This window comes from Chelonia mydas, chromosome 1 (genome assembly GCF_015237465.2).
Source record: "Chelonia mydas isolate rCheMyd1 chromosome 1, rCheMyd1.pri.v2, whole genome shotgun sequence".
Classification (NCBI taxonomy): domain Eukaryota; kingdom Metazoa; phylum Chordata; order Testudines; family Cheloniidae; genus Chelonia; species Chelonia mydas.
In genome coordinates, this window is record NC_057849.1 from 218,954,159 (window position 1) to 218,975,505 (window position 21,347).

The 21,347-nt window shown below is 40.2% G+C and overlaps 1 protein-coding gene across 3 annotated transcripts in view; it reads right to left on the reverse strand.

The window, feature by feature from the left end:
- The window catches only part of ANO2 (anoctamin 2), a 279,390-nt gene that overhangs the window by 176,962 nt on the left and 81,081 nt on the right, over nt 1–21,347 (reverse strand). For all 3 annotated transcript variants that reach the window (XM_043529325.1, XM_043529245.1, XM_043529293.1), the window contains exons 7-9: nt 20,809–20,860; nt 12,596–12,651; nt 12,294–12,335 (exon numbers count right to left, since the gene is read on the reverse strand). In XM_043529325.1, coding sequence (XP_043385260.1) covers nt 12,294–12,335; nt 12,596–12,651; nt 20,809–20,860 — 150 coding nt within the window. The remainder of the gene's footprint in view (nt 1–12,293; nt 12,336–12,595; nt 12,652–20,808; nt 20,861–21,347) is intronic.

Here is a 21,347-nt window from a genome sequence, read left to right on the forward strand (position 1 = left end):
CCCACTTTGAGCACTTTTGAAAATGCCATCCTACCTGTTTCTTTAGAAAAAAACTATATGGTGAATGTTATTGCAATGTTCACACTGCGGCATTTGATTTTTTAAGTTCAAAGGAAAAGAAGCCGTGGGGAGGAGACATGGATTTGAACTGAACCTTCTGCATGGCAGCCCAACTTAGAAGAGCACAGATGCATCTAGAAGAGGGATGTGGTAGTTATTGGATATGCTCAGTAACCGTCTCTGAAGCTGCACAGAATGTTTCCATTGAAGATAAGCAGTTTTACAGGTTCCAAACCCTCACGATCTGAAAGTTGAGAGCTCATCAGAACTCAGGGAGTGAAAAGTTAGAAATGAGGTAGTTGGAGACAGCCCTCTGACGTCCCCAAGTGATTGATGCATGACCAAGAGAGGTGTGTGCTGTGAAGGATGTGTCCTAATACCTGTACCAATTTGTGTCTGGGGAGTGCGGACGCCTGTGTTTGTTGGAAGCTGAGGAGACAGTCACCTATTGGCTTGGGCATTATAATTGCTTTTGTCTGGGATGATCGTTCTCATTTTGCTGAGAAGATTCTGAAAGGGTTGGAGGGAAACTGAGAGGCGACATTCTCCTCAGACGCTGGAGAATCCAAGTGAACCTTTTGAGGCCACACTCTAGAATCTGAGAAATTGTCTTCACAAAAAGGTCAGAGAGGAATGTATCTGTATGTGTGTCTTGTTGAAATCTTTCACTGAAATATGTGTAGGCTTAGCAGAGTTTGATCTCTACATTTATTTTATAATTTCAACAGATAATATCGATGTTTAATTTTAAACATTTTTTTTTATTTTTATCTATTTAAATTTTTCACTGTTGGGATAAATTATGAGGGGTGCCAGGCTGTAATAACAATAGACATTGAGATTCAAAAAGTTAAAGCTTTATAACTATTAAAACAGAAACTGTCAATATCACAGGTTAAAATATACAAAATAAATATCCTTAAATCAAACTCCAGTAGGTTCTCAAGCAGCATTTTTCTTACTGTGCCTATCTGTCAATTTTGTTTATTATCAAAGGAAATATTTTTTCATTGGTTTACATGTGAAATTGACATTTACTGACATTTAGTTACAAAAATCTAATCTTTCCTACCCTAAATATATTAACCTATGTAATACATGTAACAGCAGCAAAGTGGGGAAGTCTGGATAAAGAAGAACAACAATAGGCTTACTGGCTTTAGTTTAAACATTTATTCAGAAGCATGCTAAATGTTATTTGTAATGTTTATGTGTATTAAATATTTGTTTTGTTTATTAAGAAATTGCTTCGCTTTTTGAAGCTGAGAACCCTTATTAACAGTTGCATTCTGGATTCTTGCGCTAAGATTTAAATCTGTTTAACACCCTGCTAGCCTGTGCTTAAGAGAGATTTAAGCCAAAGTACAGGGAAGAGGGAGAGTAATAGTTATACTTAATATTACCTCTCCCCCTCCCCACACTTTTGCCGATTGCATTATGTCATACTGCATTTACCACACCAGTGGAGCTGGGCAAAAATTTTGGATGAATAGTTAATTTGCCAAAAAATGCAGTTTTGGTCAACCCAAAACTATTTGCAAATTTGACCCAATTAGTTTCATGTGGGAAAAACTTCTTCCAGGCCACCAAACTCTGTGTGTCTGTTCCTCCCTTTATAGCCTTTAGCCCAGTGATTAGGGTACTTGCCTGGGATATGGGAGACCCAGGTTTGAATCAGATCTCCCCCATCCCCAGTGAGCATCCTAATCACCAAGCTATAGGCTATTCTGGGGGCAGGATGCTCTCAGTCTGCCCTGTAGAACATTACTCCACTTGGTCTAAATTACTTAAACATTCAGGAGAGCATAGACTTGAACTCAGATCTCACCCCCTACCAGACACATGCCCTAATCAAACTTTGTATAAATACTTACTCACTGAGCCAAAGAGAGAGTGAGAATGACTCTATAGCCTGCTTATCAAGGCACTCACTAGGGAGGTAGGAGATGTGGATTCAAATCCCTCCTTTGAAGCAGGCAGAGGGAAGATTACCAGAGCTTGCAAAGCCCTGAATGGTATTTTAAAACCTCAAAATAAATACAGCATTTGGGACTATTCCTATAAAATACTGTAGTCACAGGAGGCATGAACATCAGTTTTGTAGAGGTCCTCCTTGGAGGCATGTGTAATGTAATTAATCCCTGTACTCACACTTTACAAACCATTGTAATAATCTCTCAATAAAATATTCCTTGTACGGTATCATTTGAAAACCAATAACTTGCTCGTCAATAATATCATGGTGAAATGTATGTAGCAACATTATATGTAAAGTTATGGACATAGGCTGAAAACATGACTGAAGTGTGTTTTCCAGACAAGTCTGGGAAGTGGGTAAACCTGTTTCTCCAAGACAAAGGAAAGTTGATGTTTCTATAGAGGTGTCATCAAAGCTGATGGGCCATCACCTATCAAGTGGCCATTCTTTGGCAAGGAAGGGGAACAGGAACAAACAGATCTGCACCTTAGAAAAGAACAGCATAATACCTCTTCCCTACTAGACTCTGTGTGTCCTGCTCTCAGCTAGAAAGAACTTTAACTAGGTGTCATACTCAGGAAAATGCTTTTTTAAGGATGACTTAACTATAGAAGTGAGGGCCAAAACACCCTAAGATCTCTCTCACCATCCATCTCTCTCTTTTTACCTAAGACAATAAAAGAAACAGCCGTTGGATCTTGGGAGCAGATCCTGGCCCAAGAGCATGGTCAGCAATACACTGAAAACCTGTGGTAAGAATTTCACCTTGAACCAAGTTAAGTCTACTAAATTTAGTACTAGGAAGCGTTATCTTTATTTTTCTTGTAACTATTTTTGACTTTAATGCCTCATTATTTGTACTCACTTAAAACCTACCTCCTTTTAGTTAAATAAACGTATTTTATTCTTTAACCAAAACTAAACCAGTGCTGTGAATGGTTTGGGTAACTCCATCTAAGGTGGAAAGCTGTTGTATCTTGATCCCCTTAGAGAGGCAACAGACATAGTATATCTGGACTGTTCAGGGGAGAGCTAGACAGTGCAGAACACGCTTTTCTGGGGGAAAATCCAGGACTGGGAATGTGTTGGGGTCACCTGGCATGTGTTAACCAAGGCTACTGGACACCAGAATGTGGCTGGTGTTTGCTAAGAGACTTCTGGGGTCCGAGTTGCTGGATCAGGGCTGTGGGCATGCACAGACACACAAGGTGCGACCTGAATGCTATTTGTGAGGAGCCCAAGTTGGGAGCCACAGCCGCAAAGCATTGTAAGATACCCCAAGTTGCAGGGCAGGTGGTGACACAGCTCCACACTGGTCTGGAGTGTCATAGCATGCCATGGATTCTAGACACAAGTTGTTTTCATTGGCTCAAGAACAGCAGGCTCACTATTTCAGCAGTAACAGGAGCCTATCATTTACTGAAGGAGGGGTAAAATGAAATGATAACAAGAGGTCTGGATTTTCAGAGTTCCTTGGCCATGAGATTCATGGTTTTCAGTAAAGCATATATTTAAGGAAATAGACAGCAGCTGGATGTTATGCCAGAAATTTCTTTTGCAGAGGATAGAAACATGAAGATGCAGCTGTAGATGATATATCTAACTGCACATTATTATATTATTTCCACAAAAAAGGAGTTTAAAATATACTTCCAGCTTTATGCTAAAAAGAGAGCATTCTGCATTTAAATTCCACTTGATGAGCATATTTGTAGGCCATAGGTATCAGAGTTGAACCAGCTATTCAATGCCAGGCTGTGGTGTGCATGCACACATCCACATCCACACACACCCACACAAAATTAATGTACTCAACAATAATGATAAATGAAAGAGTTTAAAAAAAAAAACTGAAATCCTGCTGATGACTCATGGAAAGCTGTGAAAAAGACCCGAGAAAATGCTGCTTATGTATCATGGGGCAAATTCTTCCCTGATGTAATTCAACTGATATCAGTGGGATTACACCAGAGGTAAGTGTGGCCCAACGTTTCTAGGTCAGAGGTGAAGTGATTGCCAAAGTAAATTCTAAATGGGTAAAGTGGAGTGAATTACGTGCTGAGGAGTGGACTGGTGAGACAGGAAAAGGAGCTAGCAGGAAGGTGGAACATACAGCTGAGAGAGCAACTGCCTCCCCTTCTCCTCTACCTCTGAGGCTGCCACTCAAAAGATCACATGTAGCAACTCCTCTCTCTGTGAGAGAGAGGGGAAGAATTCAGGCTTCACCAGAGGCTCCTAAGGGGTAAAAATCAGACCACAAGGGAAGAGAAATTCAGGGAGAGAGGTGTATATGCTTTGTGGATAATATCCAGATGACCTTTCAAAAATCCTTTGTCAAAGTTCCTCACAAGAAGCTATTAAGGACGCTAAGGCCTGGTCGTCACCTCAAACTGAGGTTGACCTAGCTACATCACTCAGTGAAAAATGTTGAGCCCTAAACACTGTAGTTAGGTCAAACTAACCCTGGAGCACATGCAGCGACGTCAACAGAAGAATTCTTCCATCAACCTAGCTATCACCTCTCAGAGAAGTGGATTACTTACATCGACAAACAAACCCCTCCATCAGTGTAGGAAGTATCTATGCTATGAAGCTACTGTGACATAGCACCATAGCTATGTTGCTGTAGCAACCATCATGCAGACATACCCTAAGAAGTTATGGTGTGGAAAACAAAGTTCTGTCGTAGACTAGAAACCAGCTATAGGGCAGAGGACATGGGGCAAGACTAAATGGTCAATGATCAACTTAGTAAAAAGTTAACAGTCTTTCAGGTGATATATCGGTAGCATAGTGTTTTCAGTATTATTTTTATCCAATATATTACCTGAAAGATTGTGTTTAATTGTGGTCACTTTTTTTTTTAATAGCAGAAATAGAAGGAGTCCAGAAATATATGGCAACATAGTTATGCAAAATTATTTTATGGAGAAGATAAATCCTGTTTATCCTCTCTCATGATATGTAAACAAAAGGACAGTCCAGGAAGCTTTAAAGCAACAATTTACAACTAATAAGAAAAAATATATTTTTTTACACACTGCATAAAAAGTGGAAGTCACTGCAGCAAGAAATCATTGAGGCTACGAGTTAAGAAGGATTCAAAAAAGGATTAGACAGTTATATGAGTAAAGGGAATGCCCACAGTTACATAGGATTTCTTTTTTAAAAAATTAACGATATGAGCACAGGCCAAAGACTCCCTGATGGATTAAGGAAGAAATATTCCCCCAAAATATTGTTCCATAATTGTCCACAAAAACAGGTTCTTCCAACTGCGTCTAAAATATCTGGTCCGGGCCACTCTCAGGGAGCAGGATTCTGGACTAGGTGGGCCACTAGTATGGCAATTCCTATGTCCTTTGAAATTAGGCTGTGCTATATACGTGTGCATGACTCAGCTAGTCATGTAATGACCAATATAGTGAATTCCCTCAATGACTGAGGCAGGGCTCTATATCTAACAATAAGCACAGCTCAGAATCTTTTGCTGTTATAACCCTAATTTCCCCAAAGCTCTCTAATATAGATCCTGATCCTACAGCTGCTTCCACTTAGGACTTGTTGAAAGTTTTCCATCAAAACTGTTTGTTTCTTGACAGAAAATTAGGTTTTCAACTAAAGGAAATATTTTGCAACATGTCTGCTTTCCATGAAAAATTTCAACTTTTTTAAAAAAAGGTTTTAGTTTTCAGCCAAAATCTGAAAATTTTCATTTCTCAGGACTGCCGTGGTGCCTTCTGAGTGGTGTAGTAGTTCAGATGCCTCATGTTCCCTTTCTCTTCTATAGGCTGGGCTATCCAACAGGATATTTCCCAGGAAGTACAGTGGCTGTGGTATTTCCATGATGCACTGAAGCAGTTCAGCAAGACGTGAACAGGGTGATGCAGCACTGGAGATGCAGTCCGACCAGAGGACCTGACCCACAGAGGAAAACGGGGGCACGAGGCAACTGAACTATAACTCCCACGAAGTACCAGAGAGGCATTTCCACTTAATATTTTCAGTTTTTGCCTGGATAAGTTTGGGAGTTTGATTTTTCATCAAAAAAGTCAAAATTCCACATGGGGACAAAACCTCATGTTCTGACCAGCTCTACTTCTACTAGCTTGGAAGCCTGCGCCTCTGCAGTGACTTCAGTGAGGCTTCTCATAGTTATAGGCATATACCTTTGATGCTCTAGTTCCAGGATGAGATTGTTAATTCCTTTGCGCTGAAAAATGTTGGCCTGTCTGTAAAGCAGCATGCACATCTATAGCAAGTGTATTAATAATACATTTAATGGTAAATTATTGAACAATGGAGTTATGTCAATTTACAAGAACTGGAACTCTATCTAGCCCAATAACTTTAAACCTTTATAACTTTGTAATTACTTACCAATAGTTTGATCTGTCAACTAGTCTCTTTGAGAACTAGCAACATACCAGGTTTTAAGTTTGTAACTTCCATCATTTTGTGCTGTTAGGAGCACAAAACAAGTACATTTTTTTTTAAAATAAACCAAAAGCATGCAATTCTTTACATTTGCTGAATTAAAAGGGACACCATCAATTTGAAATCTGATCAGTTTAAAGAAATGAGTTCAAAGTAGGTTCAGATACTTTAACTGCCTGCTTTTTTTCTAATCATATTTTCCAGTTACTTTATGAGACTCAAACAAATAATAGGGGAACTGATTAATTAAGAACCATATCCTGAAAATACCTGCATGGGTGAGTACAGTCCGTCAGCAGTTGTAATGGCATGCTCCCCTTGAAGTAAATGGAGTTACCCCAATGTACACCAGCTGAGGATCTGGCTCAATATGTTTCTGTTCTCAGATTTGTAGGACATTAGGAATGGATTTCAATGTGTGGGATCTAGCAGTAGGTGACTATTACTCTTATAGAGCACAATCCTGCATAGCGCTTAGCACTTCCAAAGGGTAAGGAGTAATCTCAATGAGAGATGGGTGAAATTCTTCAACTAAAACTTTATTTTGGGAAAAAATGCAGATTTGGTAACACCAAAACTTTTTGCAAATTTATGTCAGTTTTGCCAAATTGTTCATACAGAAAAAACTCCAAAAAAATCAAAACATTTTGTTTTTCTGTTCAAAACAACTTTTGGGTTTGAAATTCCTTTTATTTAAAAAAAAATTTTTTTAAATGCTTCAAATGAAACCAAGCTATTTTATTCAACACAAAACATTTTTTACTTTACAAATGTCCAAATATTTCCAAAAAAATCTGTTTTCCCTCCAACTCAGAAACAATTTTTCCCACTTTTCAAAATTACCAAAGAATTGGATAAACCAGTTATTTTCGCAGCTGTACTGTTGGTTCTTATTGGCTTCACTGGGAGCTGAAGGTGATCAGCATCTTATACGACTGATCCCATATTCATGTTTTCAATTGGAAAACTCACATTACCAATTCAAGATCCATTCCTGGTGAACATTCCACAATATTCATTTAAAGTTCATTGATTTTGTAAACTATCCAGCCTATAAGCACATTCACTGAAATAGTCGGAAGAACCCTAAATCAAACCCGAATAGTATTTAAACAGTGCCACAGAGAACTGATTTTAAAATATAAACAAATAATGGATGTCTTTCGAAAAAAAGTATGATCTAATTCAACCACAATCTATGCCAAGAACTCAGATTAGATTATCATAAAGATCTTAAAAGCTATGAAATTGCAGGACTGCCCCACCAATGCAGGTAAAATTGTTAAGATTGAAATGTTACAAAACTCAGTTTAATCTGAAATACTTATGTGTGACTGTACAAAAATTATGGGAGTCCCTATAGAGCTTTGTGACATCATGTTTTACCTGTATTTCCACAGTTCCAGTTAACAGTGGTATTTTACACAGGGAAATCATAATACCTTTCAACGCATCTCTAATATCCTATGGATGTTATGTTGGATGAACTATATATCCCAGACAGACTTTGCAACTCCTTGTAAATGAGAGGTGACATTTCTCAGCATAAAATAATAGTGCTGGCAATGAAGAGGCTACTGATACCAACGGGTAGGAGCTTTAAAAAAGATCAGACCACTGATCCTACCCCTTAAGGCAAGCTACTACAGTGCTGCTTTGCAGTAGTTTCTTTACACATATTTCCCCTTAAGCAGGCACCTCAGTGAAACCGGGAAATTCCTTTGCTCTTACGAGTAGTCTTCGGCAGAGTGTGTGCTGCACCAAATGCAGTTTTCTGGTTCTCAACAGGCAGTCACAAAAGCATTGTTTCACAGGGCATTTTCCCCATCGAGATCCCGAAGAGGGTTAATTAGGATTAACCTTTTACTTTATGAGCTGCTACATAAATCTTAATTACTATGACTTGCCGTATAAGGAAAAATACCTCAGACAAGCTCAGTTCACCATTTTTGGGGGTTATTCTACAGGCAATCAAATGGAAGCAGCATATAACTTAAAGGGGACAAAATAAGGGACAGAAAATAGCCCAAAAATGTTCCCCTTCCTTTTAAATCTGATCAGTGCTTTTCAGGAAATTAAACACTGAGACTATTAGATTCAGATAGAAAACAGATGATGTTATACATAGAAATACTACAGCAGATTATATGGCTACACAGCAGAGACATATGTGAATAATCAATGCAGTATTTCTGGAAAGAACCTTTTATGTTTTTAATACTTAACACTTCATAACAGGGCCTAATAGGCAGGGTAAAAAGCAAGCAGCACAAAATGCAACTTAAAGGAGGACTATTTTTCCAGACGTTTATACTTTTAGACCCTCTTTTCCCCTTCACCACATTATCCAATTTGTCCTCGTAGCCTAACTGCTATTTTAGCATTCTTCTTGTAGCTGGAAGCTTTGTCTAGTTCTTAAGTGGGTAAACTCTGCAACTGCCTTTGGAGCGGATAGCAATGATACTCCATTCATTTAGCCAGAGGGGGCTACTGTAAGTGCAGCATAGACAATGTGATGATATAGAGAATCACTGGTTCTTGAACAAGAAGTGGTTATAAAAGATTATAAATTATAGATTGTAAATAAGAGAGACAAACAAACAGGCTTCTACACTGGTTTGACTCCCAACTTTCTCTCCTTTGTTTACCAAGGACCATACGCTGAATGAAACTGTACACAGCACACAGAGACATCTATCAGAGGGGTAGCCGTGTTAGTTTGGATCTGTAAAAGCAGCAAAGAGTCCTGTGGCACCTTATAGACTAATAGACATATTGGAGCATAAGCTTTTGTGGGTGAATACCCACTTCGTCAGATGCATGTAGTGGAAATTTCCAGAGGCAGGTATAAATATGCAAGCAAGAATCAGGTGAGGGATAACGAGGTTACTTCAGTCAGAGAGGATGAGGCCCTCTTCTAGTTGTTGAGGCGTGAACACCAAGGGAGGAGAAACTGCTTTTGTAGTTGGCTAGCCATTCACAGTCTTTGTTTAATCCTGAGCTGATGGTGTCAAATTTGCAAATGAACTGAAGCTCAGCAGTTTCTCTTTGAAGTCTGGTCCTGAAGTTCTTTTACTGCAGGATGGCTACCTTTAAATCTGCTGCTGTATGTCCAGGGAGGTTGAAGTGTTCTCCTACAGGTTTTTGTATATTGCCATTCCAAATATCTGATTTGTGTCCATTTATTCTTTTACGTAAAGACTGTCCAGTTTGGCCAATGTACATAGCAGAAGGGCATTGCTGGCACATGATGGCATATATTACATTGGTGGATGTGCAGGTGAATGAACTGGTGATGGTGTGGCTGATCTGGTTAGGTCTTGTGATGGTGTCGCTGGTATAGATATGTTGGCAGAGTTGGCATCAAGGTTTGTTGCATGGATTGGTTCCTCAGTTAGAGTTACTATGGTGCGGAGTGTCGCTGCTGGTGAGAATATGCTTCAGGTTGGTGGGTTGTATGTGGGCGAGGACTGGCCTGCCACCCACGGCCTGTGAAAGTGTGGGATCATTGTGCAGGATGGGTTGTAGATCACCGATGATGCGTTGGAGAGGTTTTAGCTGAAGACTGTATGTGATGGCCCGTGGAGTTCTGTTGGTCTCTTTCTTGGGCTTCTCTCGCAGCAGGAGGATTCTGGGTACAAGTCTGGTTCTGTTTCCTTATTTCCTCGTGCGGGTATCATAGTTTTGAGAATGCTTGGTGAAGATCTTGTAGGTGTTGGTCTCTGTCTGAGGGGCTGGAGCAAATGTGGTTGTACCTCAGCGCTTGGCTGCAGACAATGGATCGTGTGGTGTGTCCAGGATGGAAGCTGGAGGCATGAAGGTAGGCATAGCGGTCAGTGGGTTTTTGGTATAGGGTGGTGTTAACGTGACCATCACTTATCTGCACCGTGGTGTCTAGGAAGTGGACCTCCCATGTAGATTGGTCGAGGCTGAGGTTGATGGTGGGGTGGAAGCTGTTGAAATTGTGGTGGAATTCTTCCAGGGTTTCCTTCCCATGGGTCCAGATGATGATGTCGTCAGTGCAGTGTAGGTAGAGAAGGGGCATGAGTGGAAAATTGCTGAGGAAGCGTTGTTCCAGATCAGCCATAAAAATGTTGGCATATTGTGGGGCCCTGCAGGTGCCCATAGCGGTGCCACTGGTCTGGAGGTGTATATTGTCACCAAATTTGAAATAATTGTGCATGAGGATAAAGTCACAGAGCTCAGCAACCAGTTGTGTTGTGGCATCATCAGGGATACTGTTCCTGACAGCTTGTATTCCATCTGTGTGTGGGATGTTTGTGTAGAGAGCCTCTACATCCATGGTGGCTAGGACGGTGTTTTCTGGAAGATCACCGATGCACTGTAGTTTTCTCAGGAAATCAGTGGTGTCACGGAAATATCTGGGAGTGCTGGTGGCGTAGGGTCTGAGTAGAGAGTCCACATATCCGGACAGTCCTTCAGTGAGAGTGCCAATGCCTGAGATGATGAGGTGTCCAGGATTTCCGGGTTTGTGGATCTTGGGTAGTAGACAGAATAGCCCCAGTCGGGGCTCTAAGGGTATGTTGATTTGTTCCTGTGTTAGTGTAGGGAGTGTCCTGAGTAGATAGTGCAGTTTCTTAGTGTATTCCTCAGTGGGATCTGAGGAAAGTGGCCTGTAGAATTTGGTATTGGAGAGTTGTCTGGCAGCCTCCTTTTGGTAGTCAGAGACATCTAGTGGTTCACATTACAAACAGCTGCCCAGGAAAATCAAGTTTTTCAACTCTTCAGTGCCACAGCCTTGACAGCCCAGGGATAACAGACTTAAAATTTGTACTCAAGCTTAGTTTCAAATGCATTCATAACCACAAGAAGTGGATTACTTGGTAAGTAAATTTCTGAAAGCTATGGGAACATGGTTAAGGTTTTTGGAAAATGAATGGTATTTTTAATGCTTCCTTCATGCAACAGAAGTCATACGGCAGTATGAAAAACCACAGGATGAAAAATATTTATGAAATTGTGTATTAGTAAACAAGATTATGCGTATTAGGAATGAAATCACATTTTAGGCTTTCTATTATTAAAGCTACCTTGTCTGTCTCTCCCTGTCCCTCTCCCCATTTCCTATTACTTTTTCTTATTAGTAAAGATGCTTCAATACAAGCATTCAAGAGGGGTGGAGGGAAATGAGCACACACTAAGCAAAAACTGGAACCTAACTGATTCTAGTATTTAAATGTTTTAGCTCATTTCTAACAGTTAGCACCTACATTTAAAACAATAGTATGAGTAGGTTCAGTTTCTTATAGTTATCAACTCATCATGTGTAGAGTGGCTGAAATAATTGGAATAAGTAATTTGACAGGTGGAGCCTTTTTTCTGTTCAAATTATCTGCAAACCAATTAAATTTTTACAAATGTACTTGTTATTCTAAATTTATACAAAAGTTAAACACTATAGGTTCGATTATTCATCTATATAATCATCATCTGTTTGTGGTGTGAGATTCATTATCTATGTCACATGGCAATGTTTTTGCATCCTGGTTGGCTGACTAGACCTTTTTTAAACAGGAAGAGGGAAATTCAAGGAATTTCAAGATGGCCGCATCAAACTAAATTCACCCAAATATTGCCAAAAACTTTATGTGAACATTCTTGCAAATAAACCACCAATCACATGAAAGAAAGTTCAGGGGAAATGACTTAAAAGGCTCACAAATACCAATGAAATGAATTTGTAGAAGTTTTTATTCAAATGAACATTTGCAACTGCTTTCTTGGAGTATTCATCCAGCTCTAGTTCAAAGTACGCAAATCCAGCACAAAAATGTATTTATAATGTAGAGCATTTTACCTTTCTTTCATTTCTGTCATCATTTTGGCCTTCATATTCACCCTACAAAAACAAATCAAAATGGTAAGTGTAATAAAACAAAAAGTATTATAGTGTCATGCTTTTGCTCAGCTGTTTTGCACTCTGATTTTGTTTTTACTGTTCAATTGCAGCCTGAATAGATTTCATTTAAGACTTTCTATTACTATGATGATTCAACAAATATGCTGGTAGATATTTTGTATTCTCACAGACATAATTAGTGGCTCTGAAGCTTTTAACACTGATGTTAGAGAACTAAATTTTAAATTGTGTATACGTACATCATGAAGAGGATATGCTGCGTCATAGACATTGTTTGCTATTAATGTAGTAATATCTAAAGAGAAAAACAAAAATTTTCAATAGTTATTTATAATGATCAGAGATAGGAATAGATTATTACAAAGTATTCACTTTATTCAACTATGGCAGGGACTGAGATATATTAATGAAAATCATCAAATGAATAATCTAAAACTGAATATGAGCCCAATTCAGAAATTAGACTGGTGCCCTGGAAGTCAATCTTAATTTAGCAGGGAAAATATTATCTTTCTGCTCAACTGGGGGATAACTTTAAAATAGCCTCATCCCCATGCTATGCTGTTTCCCAGTAAGCTGGTTGTTACTATGTCCAAGGAGAGCTTTTTTTTTTCTTGCTTGCTTGCCTCCTTGCCAGTAACCTCGGTCTCTTTTAAAATAAGGAAGTAGAGGCCAATGGCAAACACTAAACCGATCTATAACTGGGGGAAAAATGGTGCCATGAAAGGACCAAAAATTCAGCTCCATCCCCAAAATCAGTTTGGAGATCTCATCCCCCTGCAATGATCCAACAATCAAAGGAAGGTAGATTAAAACACAGATGATTAACAAACTTCCTTCCATAGAATCCAGTGATGAAGGAGGCCAGTTAGGACACCTATGCCTTGTCTACACTACAGAGTTTTTTCAACAAAAGTTACGTCAACACTCAAAAAGCACTATAATAAAAATCAGTATTGCATGTTCACACTCAGTCCCTCTGTCAGCAGAGTGCGTCCACACTTGGGGCACTAGCATCGACAGTGTGAGCAGTGCACTGTGGGTACCTATCCCACAGTCCAGCTCGACACCTTCTGCTGCTAGATGTTGTGGGAAGGTGGAGCGGATCGCGACGCATCTTGGGACCGGGCTCAATGTCCCACAATCCATTGCTTTCTGTCACCACATTCCATGGGCTTCCGGTTTTCTTTTGCTGCATTTTCCAATGGCCTTTGTTTGCTGTGCACCCCGGTATCTTTGTGAGAAGGGATGGTTCCCGCTCTACTCTCCTATGCTCTGGTAACTGTCATGAAGACATTGCGGATGGCAGTGCAGTTAATCGCAAAGTTCCTAACTGAAGAAGACTCCCAGTTGCCTGACATGCTGTGTGATATGGATAGGAGCAACTTCAGATTGCTTTTGACATTCACGGAACAGCTGCAGATGGTGGACTATCGCTTTTGGGCTCGAGAAACAAGCACTGAATGGTGGGATCATATCGTCATGCAGGTGTGGGATGACGAGCAGTGGCTACAGAACTTTCGACTGCGGAAAGCCACCTTCCTGGAACGGTGTGGGGAGCTCGCCCCAGCACTGCGGCGCAAAGACCCCAGAATGAGAGCTGCCCTATCGGTAGAGAAGTGTGTGGCAATCACTGTGTGGAAGCTGGCAATCCAGACTGCTACTGGTCCATTGCAAATCAATTTGGAGTTGGGAAGTTGACTGTTGGGGCTGTGTTAATGCAAGTGTGTGTGGCGGGGGAGTGTTCCTCAAGGCCACATCTGCCAAAGAACAAGGAACAATGCACAGAAGCATGATTCACGGGCAACATTGAAACATTTAAGTAAAATACACCTCTGGTAACATAACAATCACTTACTCTCTCACTGGCCTTTGGCAAGCACACATCTTGACAAACACCCAAAGCATGATGAGTGTTGGCTGGGGAGGAGAGGGGCGCTACATGGGGAAAAGAGGGTTGCGGTGCAGCCGACTAGAGAAAAAATTCTAAAATTCTCCCACACTTTTCCACAGGCGGGGGTCATTGTAGGAGATATCTCACTGCTGAGGGTAAGCAGGGAAGCGAGGGCACATCTACTACATGCTTGTGGCTTCCGCCCTGTTCCCTATGCTGCTCACCTGTGTGCTGCTTTGGTCCCTGCACAAGTGATTGCTGAATGGCATGGGGAAGTTTCCTACAATGGGGGAAGGAACAAAGCAGCTCTGCCAAGGAACCTTCAGCAGACGATTGCTGAGTACCTCCAGGAAACTTTCCTAGAGATCTCTCTGGAGGATTTCCGTGAGATCTCAGCATGCATCAACAGCCTGTTCCACCGTACTGATTAGCTACACGGGGATATGTCCAGCACACAGAAATGCAGCCAGCCTTGTACATTTCTATACCCTGAACCCACCTCCCACTCCGGAGCAGAGAACAGTTCCTGGCTGCCTGCCTCACCAGGCGACCCCGCTGGGAGAGCCACATTGTTGTTTAACTCCACCTCTTCATCAATGACTTCATCCCCCGGGTTAGGTCTCCTTTCTGCCACCTCCAGGCCCACCTCCAGGCCACGGTGCTCTTGGTGGTGGAGGTGGGGTTGCCACCAAGGATAGCATCAAGCTCCTTACAAAATCGGCAGGTCTGCAGCACTGGAGTGACAGTTTGCCTCCCTCGCCTTATGGTACGCCTGCCTCAGCTCCTTTATCTTCACTCTGCACTGCAGCATGTCCCGATCATAGCCCTTTTCACACAAGCCTCGAGAAATCTGCCCGTAGATATCAAAATTCCGATGGCTCAAGTGCAGTTGGGACTGCACAGCCTCCTCTCCCCACTTCCTGACCAGATCCAGCAGCTCCACAGTGGTCCAAGCAGGAGAGCGTTGGCTGCGATAACCCACCATGGTCACCTTGAAAGATGCTATGAGACCTCTCCACGCCGAGCAAACAGGAAATGGAATTTCAAAAATTCCCAGGGCTTCTAAGGGGGAGGGGCAGATGGTTGATTGCCTGGCTGCAGGGGAGTGGAGTTCAAACTGCTGACCACAGCAGTCAGGATGGACATAGTGGGATACATCCTGGAGGCTAATTAAAGCAATAAAATCAAGTATGGTGTCTACACTGGCACTTTGTCAACAAAAATTTTGCACAAAATGCCTTATGTCTCTCATCGAGGTGGTTTTACCAAAACAGGGCATTTTTGGTGCCAAAAGTCACTTTGCAGTGTGTATGTGTCCACTGTTTTGTCAACGAGAGGCAAATTTTGTCGAAAAAACTCTGTACTGTAGACAGGGCCCTAGTTTGTCTCCCTGTTGTAGTAAATGTACACTACGGAACAATCTTACTAACCTTTAGTCAAATCTAGTTTTAAATGTACCAAATGCTGGAACTTACACAACTTCCTTTTTCATCACAATGCAAAGTTATCTGTCTTGATTTAAGACTCTGCCCACAGGAGGAAGTAGTTTGGTCTGTGTTCTCCAGATCCATGGCTGTGCACAAGAGTTGCACCAGTACAGAATCTGTTTACTCCCAGTGAGCACACAGATGTAAGGTGGGAAGTTAGATGGGAAAAAATGGAGAGCTCAATTGTAACCCATGCTAACATGGCTCTTTGCCCCATCTAGTGACTAGACCACACATAGAAGTATACGAGTTCACCTAATGGACCTCATCCTTTAATTTGAGCATAGGTCCTAGTATTCGGTCCCTGTGGACAACCCAACCAGAGACATAATTATATGATACAACAGTTAAGGTTAAAACTGCTAGTCTATTTCAGATCCTTATTTTTCCACTGTACTGAAAAATTACCTACAAAAGTTATTCTTTGGGGCTGTCAAATCTCTCATGGCCAAATGAGAATTATTCTGGAAAGTTTCAGCAAAATCCTGTTCTCCATTTTTTAAATTAATCAAGCGTTACCAATACATTTCCCACCTTGTACACAGAAAACAAAATCTGATCCCTATTTCAATTGATATTACTGGGAAATCGGATGATTTTTAAATCTCCAACTTGGAATATACCAAGTCCACTATGGAGAATAGTTGGTGCTTTGCATGGCTTATAACATGTTAAAAATTAAGTTAGAAGAAAACATTTCCTTAAACTTTTTATTGCACAACAGCATGCACCAGCCTAAATAGCAGCAGATGTGATCTTGTACAACTGTAGAATTGAACAATAAAACTGGGCCAGTTGTAAGTGTTATGTGTGTTATTATGCTGTTGTCCAATATGTATAATACACATACAATCGTGGAAAACAACTGCAGCTATTAGAGTCCCTGTTGCCATTGCCATATCTCAAAGACAAGGAAGTGATGGAACCATAAAAGATTAACAAAATTAGGATGCTTAAGGAACCCAGTGAGCCACTGGTCTATGGTGCTCTTGAGACCATCATTAAATCCAGGAATTATTTAATTAATGTAGAAATGGCAACTACTGAATTTCCTAATTTCCATACAACAATCAGGGGAGATAGCCCCTTAGGAGAAGTTTATAGCTACAAAGCAATGTTCAAATGCGTGGAAGCTGAAGTCTAATAAACTAGTATTATCAGTAATCGTTGATATGGAATACAAAAGCAAAGGTCAAAACTGTCCACGAGGACCACATACCATTCAAATACAACATGAAATAAGGAGCAGTGAATAAGCACTCCATGCAGTCTTCATCTGTCTTAAACCACCACAAAAAGCCCTTGTGACACAATATACCTGTGTCTACACCCTACATACTATTGTAATAATCTTTGTACAAAGTATGCCTTGGGAGGTATCATTTGAAAACTCAGTTTGCTGGTCAATATTGTCCTGATAAAATATATGTGGCAACCTTGTATGTGAAGTTATAAGATTCCACTGTATGGAGTTATTAGTACCTGTTCCAGACTGAGTTTGGCAAACAGGTCTGTCTCAAACAAAGGAATGTGTGTTCAGCTTAATTGTATTTCAGCATTAAACAGTCATCAAATGGGAAGAGGAGACAAAGGAAGTTCAAACAGGTGAGAAAAAAGCAGGAGGGAACATCCTTCCACATAGACTTTTTTGTCTCTTGTATCCAGCTAAAAATGTTTTTCAAAAGGGGAACTGAAACTGTAAAAAGGAGGAGCAAACACTCCAAGACACTCTCTCCCTGACCATCACATTCACAACATCGGAAGTGACAAAGGGAGCCTTCATTTAATTTTGGGAGAAAGGGCCCTGATATAGAGGGTTTAGTCCGTAAGACTGCTGAAAGCATATAGTGAGAAACTTTGCTTGAATCTGATATAGTTTGTTAAGTTAGGCACCAGTAGCAGTTTAACTTTATTTTCTTGTCATCATTTCTCACTTTTATACCTCATTACTTTCACTCACTTAAAATCTCTCTCTTTGCGGTTAATAAACATGTTTAATTGTTTTGTCTAATCCAGTGTGTTTAAACTGAAGTGTCTGGGAAACTCCATTTGAGGTGGCAAGTTGTGTGCATATTATTTCTATTAAAGAAAAAACAGACTTTATACAAACTTGTGTTGTCGAGGAAAGCATTTAGGGTCAACCCAATTTTTTTTCGTTCAGTAGCCAATTTGAAAAATCAAACATTCATTCAGCTCTAATCCCAACTGGTATCCCTCCTGCCATTGCAGTCTGTGATCTCTCTTGAGCATAGACTATGAGTTCTGATGAACTGTGTAACGTATTTTGTGAGGTGGCTAAATGAGCCAGAGCCATTATCACTTGTGACCCAAGGTAAAATTTGGACCGAGGACTCGAGAGATAAATTACACTTGTCTAACCAAATGTGCTACCCAGTCCATAAAATAGACTTGTCTAGGGCTTGTCTAAACTAGGGTGTGAATTTAAAGCACAATAGCTATTCCACACTAACTCTACATCTGGAAACTCTTATTCTGCACCAGTGCCTTTTGTTGGTTTAGGAGTAGCTTCACTAAAATTGGGGTAGCCATTCAAGTTAATAGAGTCACCTTGGTGTAAAACCAGAATGAGAGGAAAGTCAGACCCTATTATCTTTATTGTGTGAAATATTTATCTTAGTAACTAACTTCAGCTTAAAGTAACCCACTCCATGGACAAAGCTTTGTGCTGCCCACACACCGTGCAACTCCATGGAGGCCAAAGAAGTTGCATGAGGTATAATTTGGCCACCTTTATGATGCATTACACTCATTTTGCCTATGGACAGATGTGACAATTCTCAGGGTACCCAGGACTGAGGGTCACCTGCCTCCAGCGAGAGGGAGACTTGCTGGTGCTTAACTGGATGTCAGCTCCCTAACACCAATACCTATGAGCCACCCAAACAAACTCGTCTGGGCTATGCCAGCCCTTACTTTGCCTTGAAGGTTAACAATAGGTGCACCCCTTTCCCCTTTGAAGTATTCCCTGTAGTTCCAGCCTCTTATCTACAGAACACTCAGAGAAATACCAGGTCTACTTTCCCCAAAGGAACAGTATACACACCAGCTTGAATGATTCAACTTAGGATCAGCTCCTTGTATAATACCACAGCACTGAGTTACATTTATAGTGAAAACCATTTATTATCAAGAATTCAAGATGCAAGGGAAAGTGAGAGAAGATAATGGAAATAAAAGGGTTACATATAAAACAAAATCATAACATGATTTCTAGAGACTAAACTTAGCAGTCTAACCTTCTGTCTAAAGAAATGTATCTCATCCCAAATGTCCTTTGCAGCATTTCAACCTAGCCTGGTTGAGATCCTATTTTCATGAATGTAAATGTGCTGTCCATTTACTTCCTAAGTGCAGGATAAAGGGGTATCTCCTTGCCTTCTGCTTATATCCCCCAAGTTCATTATCTGTTCTTGGGGACAGTAACACTCACCTTTCCTCCCCACACACCCTCCAATGCTTGTTTTTCCTAAGTCCTGCTTCTTCCCTGTACATTTTGCATCCCCCTTCGCAACTTTCTACGTAAATGGGTTTCCATTGTGTTGGCTTACAATGCTTAATTTACATGTGATAGCTGAATAACCATCTTCTATCTGGCAGAAAACCTGTTTGTCAACTCTGCCTTGATACAGACTTTAGGAACATATTTTCAGCATACTCCTTACATAGTATCTATACAATAATTTCACAATGCTATCAATGACAAACATGAGCCTGGCTTTCATTTAAGATCTCACATGATATTCTTTGGTGAACCAAAATGTACATACCAGGATCAGGATATTCTTGTACCCCTCTTGCCAGTTGGCACTGAGGGATTCTTGGGTTATACCTCTCCTCTTATAATGATGCAGTAGGATTAGCCACTGGCTGATCCATAGGCATCAGGTCATGACCTTCTTGCCTGGACTTTGTGTCTGCCACTGTATTTTCTCTTCCTCTAATACATACATTTTCCATGTCACATTCTTGAAGAGAATGCTCCAGCGCAGCAATTTGGACTTGGTATATTTGTTTCGGTGAAGCCATACCTATGGAGAACGGTTTCTCAGACTGGTCTTAATTTTCTGTTAAATAGTAGAGCCTCAACTGCTTGACTGCGCACACAAAGCATAACACTCTTTTTCTATGACAGAATAATTCCATTCAGTGGGTGTCAGTTTTTTATTCGACAAAGCAATGGGATGCTGTTTGAAACTGTACCAAACCAGTTTTCATCAGAACTGCACCTAAAACTGTGTCTGATACATCAGGACACAGTTCAAACATTTTGTCAGCATGTGAACTGGCCAGAACAGGCTTACCTGACAGCATTTCCTTTACCTCATCAAAACATTTCTGACAAATTTTGTCCCCACTATTTTATATGGCTTTGTCTTTTTGCAAAAGTTTGTGATAGCAGACACAATAGCACTGAAACCATGTACAAATCAGTGGTAACAGTCAACCAAACCTATGTAAGCCTGGACTTGGGTTTTAGTGTAGGGTACAAGACAGTTAATAATAGCTTCCACTTTCAAGGGATCAGGAGAAAATTGGCTACGTCCTACCCAGTGTCGTAAATATGGAATTTTGGCAGCTCCTAGTCTACATTTTGACACTTTTACAGTGAGACATGTGTCTCTAAGTTTTGTCAGCACAATTCCCAAGATCGGATCAAGAACTGCTAAATATGCCTGTACCCTCTTGCCAGGTGGCACTAAGGGGTGAGTAGATTTATGTTCACAACACAAATGAACACTGTTGATTTAAAGGCTTGTCTCTTTCTAATCCGCTAGAGAGTCTTTAAAAGTAATTGTTCAAAAGATGACAATTTACTTTCTAACTCTATGTGGTTCATCAGAAAAAGGGACAGTACTGTATCCCTGGGGCTAATTTTATTGTTAGGAATACATATTCTGCTTCAAAGTCTAGTTCATGTGAAAATGCATTAGTACATTCTTATATTCTATTAGACAAATATTTTGATTATTTTAAATTGTATTAAAATAGAATTATTGAAAACAATCACCTTCAAAACAACATAGATATAACATTGTTAATTTTCTCTTACCCATACTGTTTTCGGTCTTTGTACAAGATGTACGCTTTAAAATTTCACGTACCTACAGAAACAAAAAACAGTGATGCAACAAACATTTTATCTCTTAGGATTACGTTAATTACAGTGCCAGCACAAGCCACAGACCTACACATAAAAATAAGATGTTCTTCTGTAGTTAATTTGTAGCAATATTTAAATCAGTCCTGTGGTTGACTCATGTATAAATATATTGTTTAGGACCATTGCATTTAAATTTTTAAGTAAATAGAAAGTTTTACTAAAGTGCTATAAAAAAACCTAAGAAAGTTACATCTATGAATAATATTTGAATCCACCCATTTAGTAATATATTTACTAACAATTACCTCTCCAGAAAGCACAACTCATAGATTATCTCTCTTCTCTTGAAGAAAAAGTTCAAAATATCAGTCCAAATTCTCACATGTTATAAAGTAGTGTAGCTCCACTGACTTCAACAGACCTGTGCTAATTTACACCAGTTAAGTTCCACTTCCTTCATTGAATCTATGACATTTACATCAGCTGAG